The following is a 13,538-nucleotide window of genomic DNA, read 5'->3' on the forward strand; positions in this document are numbered from 1 at the left end:
AAATAATAAATTGTATTAAGTATCTATGATAAATCTTACATTAAGTAAAAGTGGAACAATGTACAGTTCCTACAGTAAATATTTTTAGATAATAACAAAATAATAAAAATCGGCTGAAGAAAAATAGTTTTTATACTTATTTATACATAAAAAATGATTATAATTTTACATGCAATTTTTTTTTTAGTTACCAATAAATAAATTTATAAAAAATCTTGTGTTCAAAACCTTAAGTGATAAAGTTAACATTTTATGTATTTTATAATAATTGTTATTTGCAAACAAAAATTTATCGTATATAAATCGGAAAAAAAACATAGATAAATAACCTAAAAAGAGCCTAAGTATGTTAAAAACTATATCATGCCTTTTAAATGCTAATAATATGAACTTTTGCAGAAATTTACGATAAAAAAAAAAATCGATTTTATATAAATCTAATTTTTCAAAATTCCCATTTCTCCCATAATTTTTATTTTTCTTCATTATTTTGAAAAGTCCTGAAAATATGCACTTTTGAGACCTATCAAAGTTACCTAATAAATCTAATACGCTCCACAAATCAACCTGAAAAAAAAACATACCTATACCATTGTAAAATCAATACATTTATGGCGCTCCGCTTAAAATCTAAAAAAAAAAATTATATGTTTATTATAAAAAATTATTGCTAAAAAAAATATCAAATAAATATCATGATTTCCAAATATTCTTATGATAAATTAATAATGAGTCATTACTTTTCTTATAATTTTTATTATAAAAAAAGTCGAAAATCAATTTTTCTGTTTAATGATTGCACAGGGGTCTAACTTTTTCTCTATAAATTAAATAATTCTTTAATAATTTTTAACTATGTTTTGTTTATTTATTATTGAATAAAATTAATTAACATAGATAATTGTTAAATAAATATTATTTATTATAAATTACTTATTATATTATGTACTAAGTACTTATATCATATTATGCAATTCATAAAATAAACATACACTGTATCTGTAAATATTTAATTAATATAATTTAATTAAGTATAAAAGATAAAAAATGATAGGTACACGTGAATAGGGAAATTTGTTAGGATCAAAAGAAATATATTTTTAGATATTAATAAAATATATTATAAATTGTTTTATCTCATATAAATTTAAAGTAAAAATCATATTATTTAATAATATATGATTTATATTTTAATTTGTTTAATTAATTATTTAAATATTGAATAAAATCAGGTAACCGTCTAAAAATTGAATTGAATTAATTTATAATTTAATATTTTTGCTTGAAAATTATTTGATTAAAAGTCTATTGTGCTATACATTGAAAAATTGAAAAGAAAATTTACATCTTATATTCTTAATAATTTTTGAATCTTATTATACACATTTATTTTATACTTGATGGTTGATTTGATCATCTTTATATTTCATTCATTTTATTTTATTTTACTTTATATTAACTATAGTTAAACTATTGAATGTATTTTTATTTCAAGGTACAGGTACTTGTGAAAAAGTTAGGTGAATGTCGATTTCAATTTCCCTATAAAAGAAATAATACATTAATTCTATATTACTCTATACAATTGCGTATACGTGTCCTACATGGTTAAATTTTTATGCAGAGAAAAAAAGTAAACCAAATAATCTTAAAGTTTATAAAATACAACTTTTAATTAATTTTAACTTATTAACGAATGCATGGAACCCAAGTATACTAACAGATTATACACGGAAATTATAGTATTAAACTGATAAAAAAATTCTAACTAGAGAGATTGTAAAGAAGAATACAATTTAAATCCAATTACAATGAAGGAATTAAAATACTATACGGGCAGTAATTAGAATTAATATTTGTTTATGCAAAAACAATTATCAAGCTAAATGCCCTACATATTATTTAATATAATATGGTAAAGTTATTAAAATATAGGGATGACTTCAATTATATATAATAAAATATATTAAAAATACATTATAAAGTAAAACAATAATTTGTAGAACTACAGTAGGTAATTTAATATTACTTGACAATTTTTTATAAGCTTTTGCATCATGACATTCAATTTGATGTACTAACAATAACTAAATATTAACTATACAACAACGAGTTATTGTAGAATATTGTAGAACAATAAATTGATTCAATCATTGTTAATTTCAAAGTGTAACAATGGACTTTTTGATTAATCTTGTATAAGATACAATTACCCTGGTTTAAGTTTGAGATTATGGAAACGATTTCCATGTGTATGTCACAAACAACATAATAAAGTTAACTAATTTACTGAATCTACTGATTACTACTGCTATTGAATTATATTTTACTTATCATATTTTAATTTCGATGATAATTTTTAGGAAAATAAACAAACCAGTAATTTAACAAATATCATTAACCGTTGACAACATTTAATACGAATAATTATAATACCATAATAACAGTAAAACAAAATAAATAAATCATTATTCATTAAATATAATGTAAACTTGTATTATAAGGTTTAATTTTAATTATTACAATTATTACAATCAAATTGATAAACAAAAGAATTCTGATTGTAATTTTACAATTCACATTTAAAAAGTATTTAGTTGGATACTGCAGTGTCACAACTTACTATCATGTGTGCAAGGTGTTCACCGCTCACTGGTTTTCAAGTTTTAATGGACCCATCTTTTTTTTAAATTTTATACTTTTATAGTTCATTTTAAGTATTCATTTAAGTATCTACCTAGTGTCAATTTACTGTGTCTTTATTAATTTGAGAATGGAATATTATTATCCAATATCCATAATAATAGTTATTGAAATTAGTTGATAGCTGGTTTTTTTTTTTAAGAAGCAAAAGTATTCAAATGATAAACTTGTGTTAGCGAGATTACCTAGCTATACATTTTTAATTTTAAACTGCGATTATTTTCAATATTATGGTTAATGTTACACTCACATTAATACTATATATTGATGTATTAAATATAAAATTGTTCTTATTATCATGATAATATGATAATTGAAAAAAAACAAAACAGAAGTATAAATACATTTAATTTTTAATTATTAATATTAGGCCAAACAGTTTTAAAATAAAAAAATTATTATCTTTATCTTTATATTAAATTCATGATTTTTAATAGTTTTTAGTAGCTAGAAAGATTGTAAAAAAATAGTGTTTGTCCTTTAATACTTCCCTTATTACAGGCAATAGGTGGGTAAGTTCTCACGGGATACTAAACACAAAATATTTTAGTTACAAATTATTAAAATATAAAATATGTGATATAAATCTATTTTCATAATTTATGATAGACGGACTTAAGGTGTTTTCATTTTGTGAATTAAAGATTCTTAAAGTTTAAGATAACTTTGAAACTTTTTAATTACTTAATTTCCAAATAAAAAAATAAAGTCACTTTTTAACTTTTTAATAAAAAAAATCGTATATCATATATTTATAGTTAAGAAGTTAATTAATAAAATAATGATATTGACATGGTGGTAGTTGGTTAAATACTCCTTATTATACTCTTACACACGGGTCTCCAAACATGTTGTTCCAGCACTGTTGGATAGGTATAATGAATTATTAATTTAGATTTATGAAAATATATCTATATAATCTATATATTATTAAAATCATGTTTAATAATCAGTGATGATTTCAAGTATCAACAATTAATAGACAATTAATAGTTTTTTGAATTTTTTCAACTTTGAGGAATAATGTGTTGTTAAAAGGTAACAGATATTAAGGTGTTTTCTTAGGATTATATTAAACTTCCTTAAATATTATTATTTATAAAAAAAAAAAACTTGTCATTGTAAAATTAATAGTTTCTCGTATAACCTTCAATAATAAGTAAGTAAAATATAAGTAACTATATTAATTATATAGATATGACTTACTAGGTTATTGAATCTTTGTCTTGTGTCTCAAAGCGTATGATACAGTTTTTTATCGGTATATTTTAATATTATTAAGAAATAAATTCTATGTCACAAAAATAATTATTAAACATTTTATAAATTAATAGTCTACTAATGGTCAAATATGACTTGACGATTTATGATTGGTTCATTACATTTTAGTGAATTATTAAATTAATCAATTTATATGCAACCTGGCATTAATATATGTATTTAAAGTTTTTTTGCGGATGAAGACGAGATAATCAGGAACCGAATACACATTAAAGTCGGTAATATTATTGGATTAGATATATCCAAGATATCCGATCAATAAGCCAAACTATTAGAGTTTATCACCGTCAAATTGTACTGTATATATAAATCAACATCACACATATGGCGTACTTTTATAGTACAGCAAAACCAGGGCAAAAATAATTTCAAGGCTCAATGCAAAAATTATTATGGATCCTAACAGCATAAATATCTATTTTTAGTATCTTTAAAATATTTACCTTTTACTTTTCCGATTAAATGATTCAGAATTAACTGAAGAATACTAGAAGAAGAACTAGAAGAAGAATTGTTTATCATTTGGTGAAATTAGAAAAAATATTAAAAACTTTGAATTGCGCCAACATAAAGACACAACAGCAAGTACGATATAGCATGTCTGACAATCTAGAATTAATGGAAGAGTGACCGTCTGGGAACGAGGACATTTTGACGCGGCTATTCGAGTATAAAAACGTTTTAATTACGTAATTCTTTTACATTTATATTACGAAAATATAAAAGACGTAACAATATCATTTTATCTGGATAGGAATATAATCCGATGCTATTAAAATCAATAAAAATCACTTCCATACTAATAAACTTCTACGATAATTATTATTCTTGTTAATCGAAAGCACCATGGTTTGATTTACTTTTACATAGTTATTTATTATAATACATTACAAAAAAGTAATTTATAATATTTTATAATATTATAAGCAACCTATGAAATAAGTAAAATGTTTCTATTTCAACATACTAAATATTTACAACGTAAAATAAGATCTTGATCAATACCTGTTTATTGAAAATAGTTGTATTTATGATATATATATTTGATAAGCCAAGTCCCGCACACTTAGAAAAATTTAGTGGTCAGTTTTATTCAAGGATTTACAGTTTAGAAGTACTGAAACACATTAATAAAACCACTCATGATTCGAAGGCTGGAACAAACAGCGGTTGCCATTAAATGTTTGAAAAATAGAGCGGAACCATGGAATCAACATTAACTGATTTAACTGTATTCAGTGAATTAATTACTAAATTATTAGAAGCGGCTAAAGTAATACTACTATAATATTAAATAAATTATTAATTATATAATATTATATTGTTATTTATATGCACGTAAGTGTATTAAAAAGGAACGGATCAGTCCGAGACCTTCCAGTCACGCCTTTCTCGGGCTTCGCTTACCATGTTTTGGTGATTGACAAGGTCTTATTGAATTTTAGGATGCAACACTGTCAAGTTTATCATTGAAAAAAGTAATACGACAAAAACGAAATGAAATTCCAAAGGAAATACCACTTTAGAAATACCAGACTTTATTTCAAAGTGTACACACGTTTAGCTTCAGGTAATACTGCAGAGGTATATTTTTTACTGGACGATAGTGAATCAGATGAGAATTTTATTTTAATATTTGGAAGAAAATTGTTAAAAAATTGTATACAGTTCAAAAGTTTAGTATTTAAGAAGATCGTTTAAATTTATTCAGCTATTTTCTATACCTGGTTTTGTAATATACTTACTGAAGCGTTGAGACCTGTATATGGCTATGAATCGTTGTTCAAAAACTTATCAGAGAATAATTACTAGATTGGTTTTAAAAACAATTAAGTAAGACAATTAAAAATCAAAGAAAGCGTCGATTACCTCTAATTTCACTAAATACTGGGAACGTGTATCATTGAGCCTTAAATAAAAAAAATAACTAAACCAATAATCATGCTGGAATACCGGAGTGGTCTATAGAAGAATTAACGTAGAGATAAGTGTTAATCAACAAATTTTGTGGTGTTTTATAACGTATCTTCAGAAAGTAAAATCAAGTAGAAACTATGTATTATAATGAAATAGAATGAAGAAATAGCGCTATTAGAATTAAAAATAGAAATTAATGTGGTTTAGGAGATTTAAAAAGTTGTTTAAAATTATGCGGAAAACTTTGTCATTTTTGAAAGAGACAGCCCAAAATATTTCTTTACAGTCATTTGAAAGCCCGATTTTGAGAAAAAATATGAAGCCTTAGGCCCACCAGGAACGGTCCTGCTTAAAATATAATTAATCACTTTCCTTGTTTTTAATGGTGGACATTAATGAGTTAAAAAGTTAAGTTACGTTTATAACTCATCAGAATTGCGTTTTTTTAAAGTAACATTTGAACTTAAATTTTTTTACGTTTCGATTGAATTTATTTAATTTAAGCACGACAATTAGCTATAATTACGTGGTAACATGTCACACGTTTTGACGGCAGAGTATATAATATGTATCATTTGATGAATAAAAATATATTGAAGAGTCGCCATTTCGCAGAGATCGGGAGTCCGGGACGTATATGAAATTTTTGTGCTTATTAACCGGATATCGTTTTCGGTTCACGAGCAGGCATCGTCCGTAAGGTAAATAATAAAAAAAACATATTTCCGATTCACGGCTCAAGATTAAGTCGATGTGTTCGGACGAAATTAAGAAATTGCTTTATGATAATGAAATGCCCGACGGCATAAAACCTTCACCGACATTAACAAACAAAAGGTCACCTCGCGATAAAACATCAATCACAAACGGATATCGAGAAGATACAATTATATGTGTATTTATATACATTTCGTCGGCGCGCAGAGTAGTCACCGTCATTTATAACGCCGGAAAACCTATGTCTGCCATATTATGGTGTCGCTTCAACAGCACAATGCGATTTGCCCGAACGACCATCTCGCACCCGTGTCGTCGCACACATACGCGTGTATGGTAGTCGTGAGGAAAAAAACAAACGTATACACAAATATACGTTTATATTTATCGTGCCGGCATGACGGACAGCAACGACGTAATTAATAATGAGGTTACACAATATAATTGTTATAATACGGGGAATACTGGCCGCGGCGGCGGTGGCGGTAATTTAAAACAATATCGTAGGGTACGTTACAAATGCAAACAGCAATGTGCACTTTGCGACGTCCCGCGTGCGCACTGCCGTGACGGAATTTTTCGCTCCTCCTTCGTGTAGTTAAAGCGACGTAGGAAAAGAAAGTAAAGAGATAGCGCGCACGCGAGACAGAGAGAGAGAGAGAGAGTGAGAGAGAGAAATAGAGCGAACCCTAAAAGTTCGATTAACTTAATAACTGGCCGAAATTCTCAATATAAAATGTTATTGTGTTGGTTATTGCGGGGACACAGTGGCTAGGAGAGTAGCGGAGTGGGGCATTTGTGTAAGCGCAGGTAGGTACGGTGTTATTGTCGATAGGCGGATAACTTGGCCGGCGGGGCGAGAAACGCTATCGAACTAATGTCACAAATAATACAATATATTAATATGTTTGTTATATTTTATAAAATATCGCACCCAACTCTATTCGTCTCGAACTGCTGTTACATTTCAAGTCACCTTTGGACCTTTGTATCGCGTACACGTAGTCGTTTTGTTTTACAAAGTAAGTGAACCACCGAACATGAACAACTTGAGTATTTCCAACCTACTGATTAAACTTGAACAGCAGTTTATATCGAATAGTAATCAATTGCTAAACAATTCAACATTATTAACATATTATAAACACCTGGAGGGTGTCTGAGCACTCTGAGCATTTGAAATGTGTAGATTGTAGATTTTATTGTTTTTGATAAAACGTATTCAAGTTTACGTATACATAATTTGTGTATTTAAATTGTGTAAATTTTCATTTACTGTTAAATTTTGTAAATATGCAGCACGCCACGTTGCCACTACAACTTTTATTTCAACTGAACAAGTCAACAAACAAAAATAATTAACTTAGCGTAAAACTGCTCAAATTATAACAGTAAATTAGATGTTCCTAATTTGCTTGTGTAAAAGTTCATGTTAATCCAAACGATGTGCTTGTTTTAAAGGTGTAACACGAAATATAACGACCGTTGTCACAGCTCATTTTTCTGTTTAAAATACTATAAACAAATATAAATTAAAACATCTAGGTATACGTATATATTATCTTCGTAATATTTATTTAAATATTATTTTTTAAGACTTAAATATTTACGAATACTAAAATATTGAATAGGTGTTAATTATTTTTATACATAGTGATTCATTAAGTATGATTATTCCATTTATTTTTTCAATAATATAGTTATTCAACATTTTGGAATTTTTAAATATTATACTTTTAAATTCTTCAGATTATTTTTTATTAATTAATAATAATCAATCAACATTTATAATTTACAAAAAAGGTCCAATTATAATAAATACTAGATCCTATATAATTAACCTATTTTGCATTTTTGTAAAACTATTTTTAAGGACGACCTATCCTTAGTATAACAATTTTAATAACTGAGAATATACTCGATCAAATTTTAATTCTGAAACGTCAACATTTTCAAATAAATTATTTACTAAATAATTAGTGTTAAAAGTAAAAAGAGTGTTCTCATTTGCTAAACAAAAGTTCGTATTGTCACAAGATACTCAATAAGAAGTTAAAAAAAAAATTAAGAATTAGAAAACATAGCTTTTGAGTATAATATTTAATATTGTAAGTATCAGAATTCAAATAAATGTATTACTAATGGAAAGAAATAAAGTCATGCTTAGTGAATCACCCAGATTAAGATATATTTAAATGATTAATTCAACTTAAATATACGATATATGTGTACATTAGTTTGTATAGTATCAAAACAAATAAATAAATAATAGTAAATATGTAATAATATGTAAAATAAATTACGATGTGTACGGTAAATGTTTTATCTAAAAATTAATTATCTCATTGTGAATGAATTACACGATGTTAAATTGGTGAAACTATTCTATGGAGTGTGAAAAAGTCATTTCCATTTCATGAAAATATCAATTTCACCAAGTTTCTATGGCATATAGGTACATACTTTTATCGATTTTGCTTATTGTATATTGACATACAATATATAGCTTGGTATAACTGATCTTTAATTAAGCTAAGTTCTCTTGTTCTGTTTATCTTGTTGTAACTTGAACAGTTTACATTTTTAGTTAAAAAAAAGAAAAATAACTTTTAACTTTTTTGTTTCTATATTGACTGAACTTAATGACTAAAAAATAAATAACTAATGTGACTTTGTGTTTTTAACATAACGCGTATTAGAGTATGGTAACTATTTTATTCGTAAATTATTTATAAAATAATTGTAAATAATATAATATAAGCGTGTATTTTTTTTTTTTATATATATAATTATATGAATTGTATTGCTAATGGAAATTTAATTTAGCCGTTTATTCCTAAGTACGGGTTTTTTAATACCCAATTTAACCATTTTGGATCTTTTTAAAGATGAATGTTCAAATTCTTAAGATTTTAAATAGCATTGTTATTCATAAAGCGTTTAAATTTTAACATGTGCGTTAAGTACAGAAGTCCTAAATCAGGACTAAAATATGCATTAGTAGTTTTATTACTTGGCTGTGTCTAAATATTCCAAATCATATTCAAATGATATTATATATAAATATATTTTTTAATACGAAATGACTAATGACCAAACCAATAAATGTCTTTTTTTAATTACTTGTTATTATTTATTTTTGTTAGTTCTTTGATATATTACCAAATTTGAAACTAATTTTTACTTTTAGTTAATTTATTGCAGATCAAAAATAAAATACAATTTAAACATAACTGATATAATAAAAAATAAGTAATAATCAAATATACCTACTTTTATTTTTGTTATTATTTTTTTTTTTATTAAGAAAACATTTTTATAACTGCAATATATAATATATTATGCTTTAAAACTGGCGAAGAGCTAAAATAGGCTAAAAATAAATATAAAATAATAATATTCAGATATTCAAAACTATGGTAAATAAAAATAGTATTAATAATATCCAGTAAGTGAAATGCTTTTTATCTTTAAATATTATTATACTTTTGAAAAAAAGAAATGTAAAATTCTATATTATACCAATTGGAAATTACTGACGAAAAGTGATTAAGTGTTTTGTGTAGCCATCCGCCGTATAAATGTACGTATCATATTCCAGTATTCCACTAACAAAAAAAACTATAATAATATAAAATCAATAAATGCTGTTAATATGTATATTGAATACAATTTTAACTTTAATTTAATGAGCAGTATCAATTTTAGGTACTAGAATATGGTTTAATCCACATAATTTATATAAATTAATAATTATTATGATTTTAGTTTTCATAAAAAAGTAATTAATTTTAAATAATATATATATTTTTTTATATTGCATACTTAAAATGTTATATATTTTATATATTATTAATTAGGTATTATTTTTTTTTTTGAAGTTTGTAAGACTGGTTATAATAATTATTTGTTAGGTATATCTGATTTTATTTGTAATACATAGTTCTTCAACTAGTAAATACATATTATAAATAAATATTTTGACACATAACAATATTATTGTCATACATGATGGTTTGGCACGTTATTAATAAATTAAATATTTATGTTCCATGTGTGTTTATTCAATATACATAATTGTTATTTAATTAAATGACACATTTAACGTGATATCGTTACTACAAATCCATAAAATAAAATAAATATTATAAACCATAATATACCTACTGTGAATTTCAAACATATTGACATCTATGTCCGGAATTATTAAATGTGTTGAAAAATATCACTCAAGTTTTTTTACCGTTATAGGAAACTTTATTGGAATGTATTACTTCTATAACAGTTATTCAGTGTTTGGAAAATTAGGTGGGATACAACAAGTTAAATAATAATTGTATAGATTATAATTTTTGAAGTGAAACAATAATGCTGTGTATTTCATGTGCCAAATAGTATATACTTATGATACACAGACATATGTATATTATAATTATTTTAAATTGCTAAATCTCAAATTGTAGGCTTTGATAGAATTGAATTAGTTTATAAGTTATAAACATCACGTCGCTTAATTATCCATTATATAAATGTAGTTTGTTAACCTATTTTTTAATATATTTGTATTTATAATTTATTTGATACAGTTTTACTTCAATACCTACCGCATTCTTTGCATTTTATTGGACAAGGTAGCAGTCCATATATTCGCAAGTACATAAATATCCTATAGTTAAAAATAAACTATAAAATTATTTTGAAAAGTTTATCTACTATACCAATCAGAGTAACTCGGTATAATACACCACACACAACACTAAATCAACGAAACTGTTGTAAACTAAAATAGCATTTCTATAGCATTAACACTACGATAAATATAAAGATAAAATGTGTTTTACTTGGAGAGATAAATATAAAATGTATAAAATTATTTAAAACACCTAATAAATAATACGATAGTCATAATTATGCGGATATCCCAGCCATAGCCTGTATATAGCAAAACACAAAACATTGGTAGACCGGGGCTAGTTGTCACATGGGTTGGTTGTCACAAAGTTAATAACTTTGAAACTCTATGGTATTTTAGATTTATGTTCGTTATATGGACTATACACAATGAATATATTCATTTTTATCTCGGCTATGAGCTGATTGCAGTCGTGTGACACATTTTAAGACGAAAAAGTGAAAATTACGTTTGTGAGTAATTTTTTTTTTCCGTAAATATTTTTAATGTTTTCTATTTATATATTACAGTTAAATTTATAATTATTAATTTGACAAATAACTAGCGCATTAAGTATTATTAACGTACATTTTAATTTAAAAAGCTAATTTATTATCAAATAGTAGATTAGAATTTATTGTCACAAATTAGGAAAGAATTGTTGTCAAATTTAACATTGAAAAATTGAAGTTTAATTTTAATGTTTACTATTTCAGCGGTACTTAACCTTTGTGTAATGGTGACCCAAGATATTTACCAAATTTTTCATACGACCTTTTTATAAATAATGTTCAATGGTGGTTTAAATTTTAGCCGACCCATTTAAAATTATTGGCGACCCAAAATTGTGTGGCGACCCTATGGTTAAGAACCACTGTACTATTTTATATATCTGGGACAATTGACTCAGATTATGTAACAACAAACCCCGAAGCAGAGAGGTTGTTACAAATTCCATAGTTTTAAAAAAATTTTAAAAATATGTTCTAACTTAATATTAGTGTTTGATTTTTTTTTTTAATATATTCTCAAGATAATATTTTAAATAATATGATAAACAGCACTTAAGAAAAAAAGCCTGTTTCCTCTAATCATGTTTATATTTAGATAACTAATACGCAAAATGGTTATAGACTGCATGTTAGGAGAATATTTAATTTCGCTGTTAAGGTATGGTAAGATTTTAAACTCAAATTAAGTTAATTTTACAGCTAATTCATGCACTTTGCTATAAATCCATTACTTTAGTAAAAGTGGTACTATAATATATGCATTCCTAACCGAAAAAAATTAATTATTTACGTATTATTATCCTCGTGTGGTTATAATTTCAAAACATGAATTACCTTTACAAATTACAATAGTTTTAAAATTAAAATAAAAATTTAACATTTATATGCTTGTTTACGTTTGTACAGGGTGTTGGAGAATCTGTAGCTTCGGTGAGAGTGGTCACATGGCACAAATTGACTGTGCGATCAAAAACAAATCGCAAATCTACTATTGGTAATAAATCAGCATTATTCAAATCTATTCAGAATGGTAATACGGATGGTGACATTCTGGTCAACGAGAACGTTACAGTTGCCACGACGTTGTGTAATGATAATAGCGACATTAACGACAAGAATATTTAAAGGCAAAAAAGTGATAGAACAAGCAAGTTGTAATATTATTATTCTTTTCAAAATATCAATTTGTATATTTTATAAAAATGTACATTGTACATGATAATCTGGTACAATTTGTGAACTTATTAAAATTCACTGATTACCTATTGTTCATAGATACCATATTATTCCATTCAAAAGCAACAAGAAAAATTAATAAATAAACTATTTGTGAGAATATCATCTTGGTCGTAAATATAGGTACTGTTTACGGTTACTATATTTTAAATCATGTTAGGTATACAATAATATTTATTCATTTTGAATATCTATAAACACAATACCTATTAATTGTATAAATAATTATACAATTTTATCATAATATAGTTGGTAAAAATATAGTTTATACAATTTAATGTCACATATATATATATATATATACTTTTTTGAATTATTATTATAATAATAAGTAAAATGTTCTTGACAAAATATTGATTTTTGTGTTTGACTAAGTATTTTGTTACGAAACCATTAAAGTTACAAAAACGTTTCTTTTTTTTGTGAATATAAAATAAATAAAAATTATATTATGTTAAACAAGTAATTTATAATTAATCTCCATGAGATAGTTAAAATTT

The 13,538-nt window shown here is 25.1% G+C and overlaps 1 protein-coding gene across 2 annotated transcripts in view; it reads left to right on the forward strand.

The window, feature by feature from the left end:
• The window catches only part of LOC132919868 (adipokinetic hormone/corazonin-related peptide receptor variant I-like), an 85,344-nt gene extending 72,238 nt beyond the window's left edge, over window positions 1-13,106 (forward strand). For both annotated transcript variants that reach the window (XM_060981764.1, XM_060981765.1), the window contains exon 8: window positions 12,709-13,106. In XM_060981764.1, coding sequence (XP_060837747.1) covers window positions 12,709-12,927 — 219 coding nt within the window. In that variant the 3' untranslated portion in view covers window positions 12,928-13,106. The remainder of the gene's footprint in view (window positions 1-12,708) is intronic.
• Window positions 13,107-13,538: the final 432 nt, after the last annotated feature.

The sequence above is a fragment of the Rhopalosiphum padi genome, chromosome 2, assembly GCF_020882245.1.
Source record: "Rhopalosiphum padi isolate XX-2018 chromosome 2, ASM2088224v1, whole genome shotgun sequence".
In the NCBI taxonomy this organism is placed as follows: domain Eukaryota; kingdom Metazoa; phylum Arthropoda; class Insecta; order Hemiptera; family Aphididae; genus Rhopalosiphum; species Rhopalosiphum padi.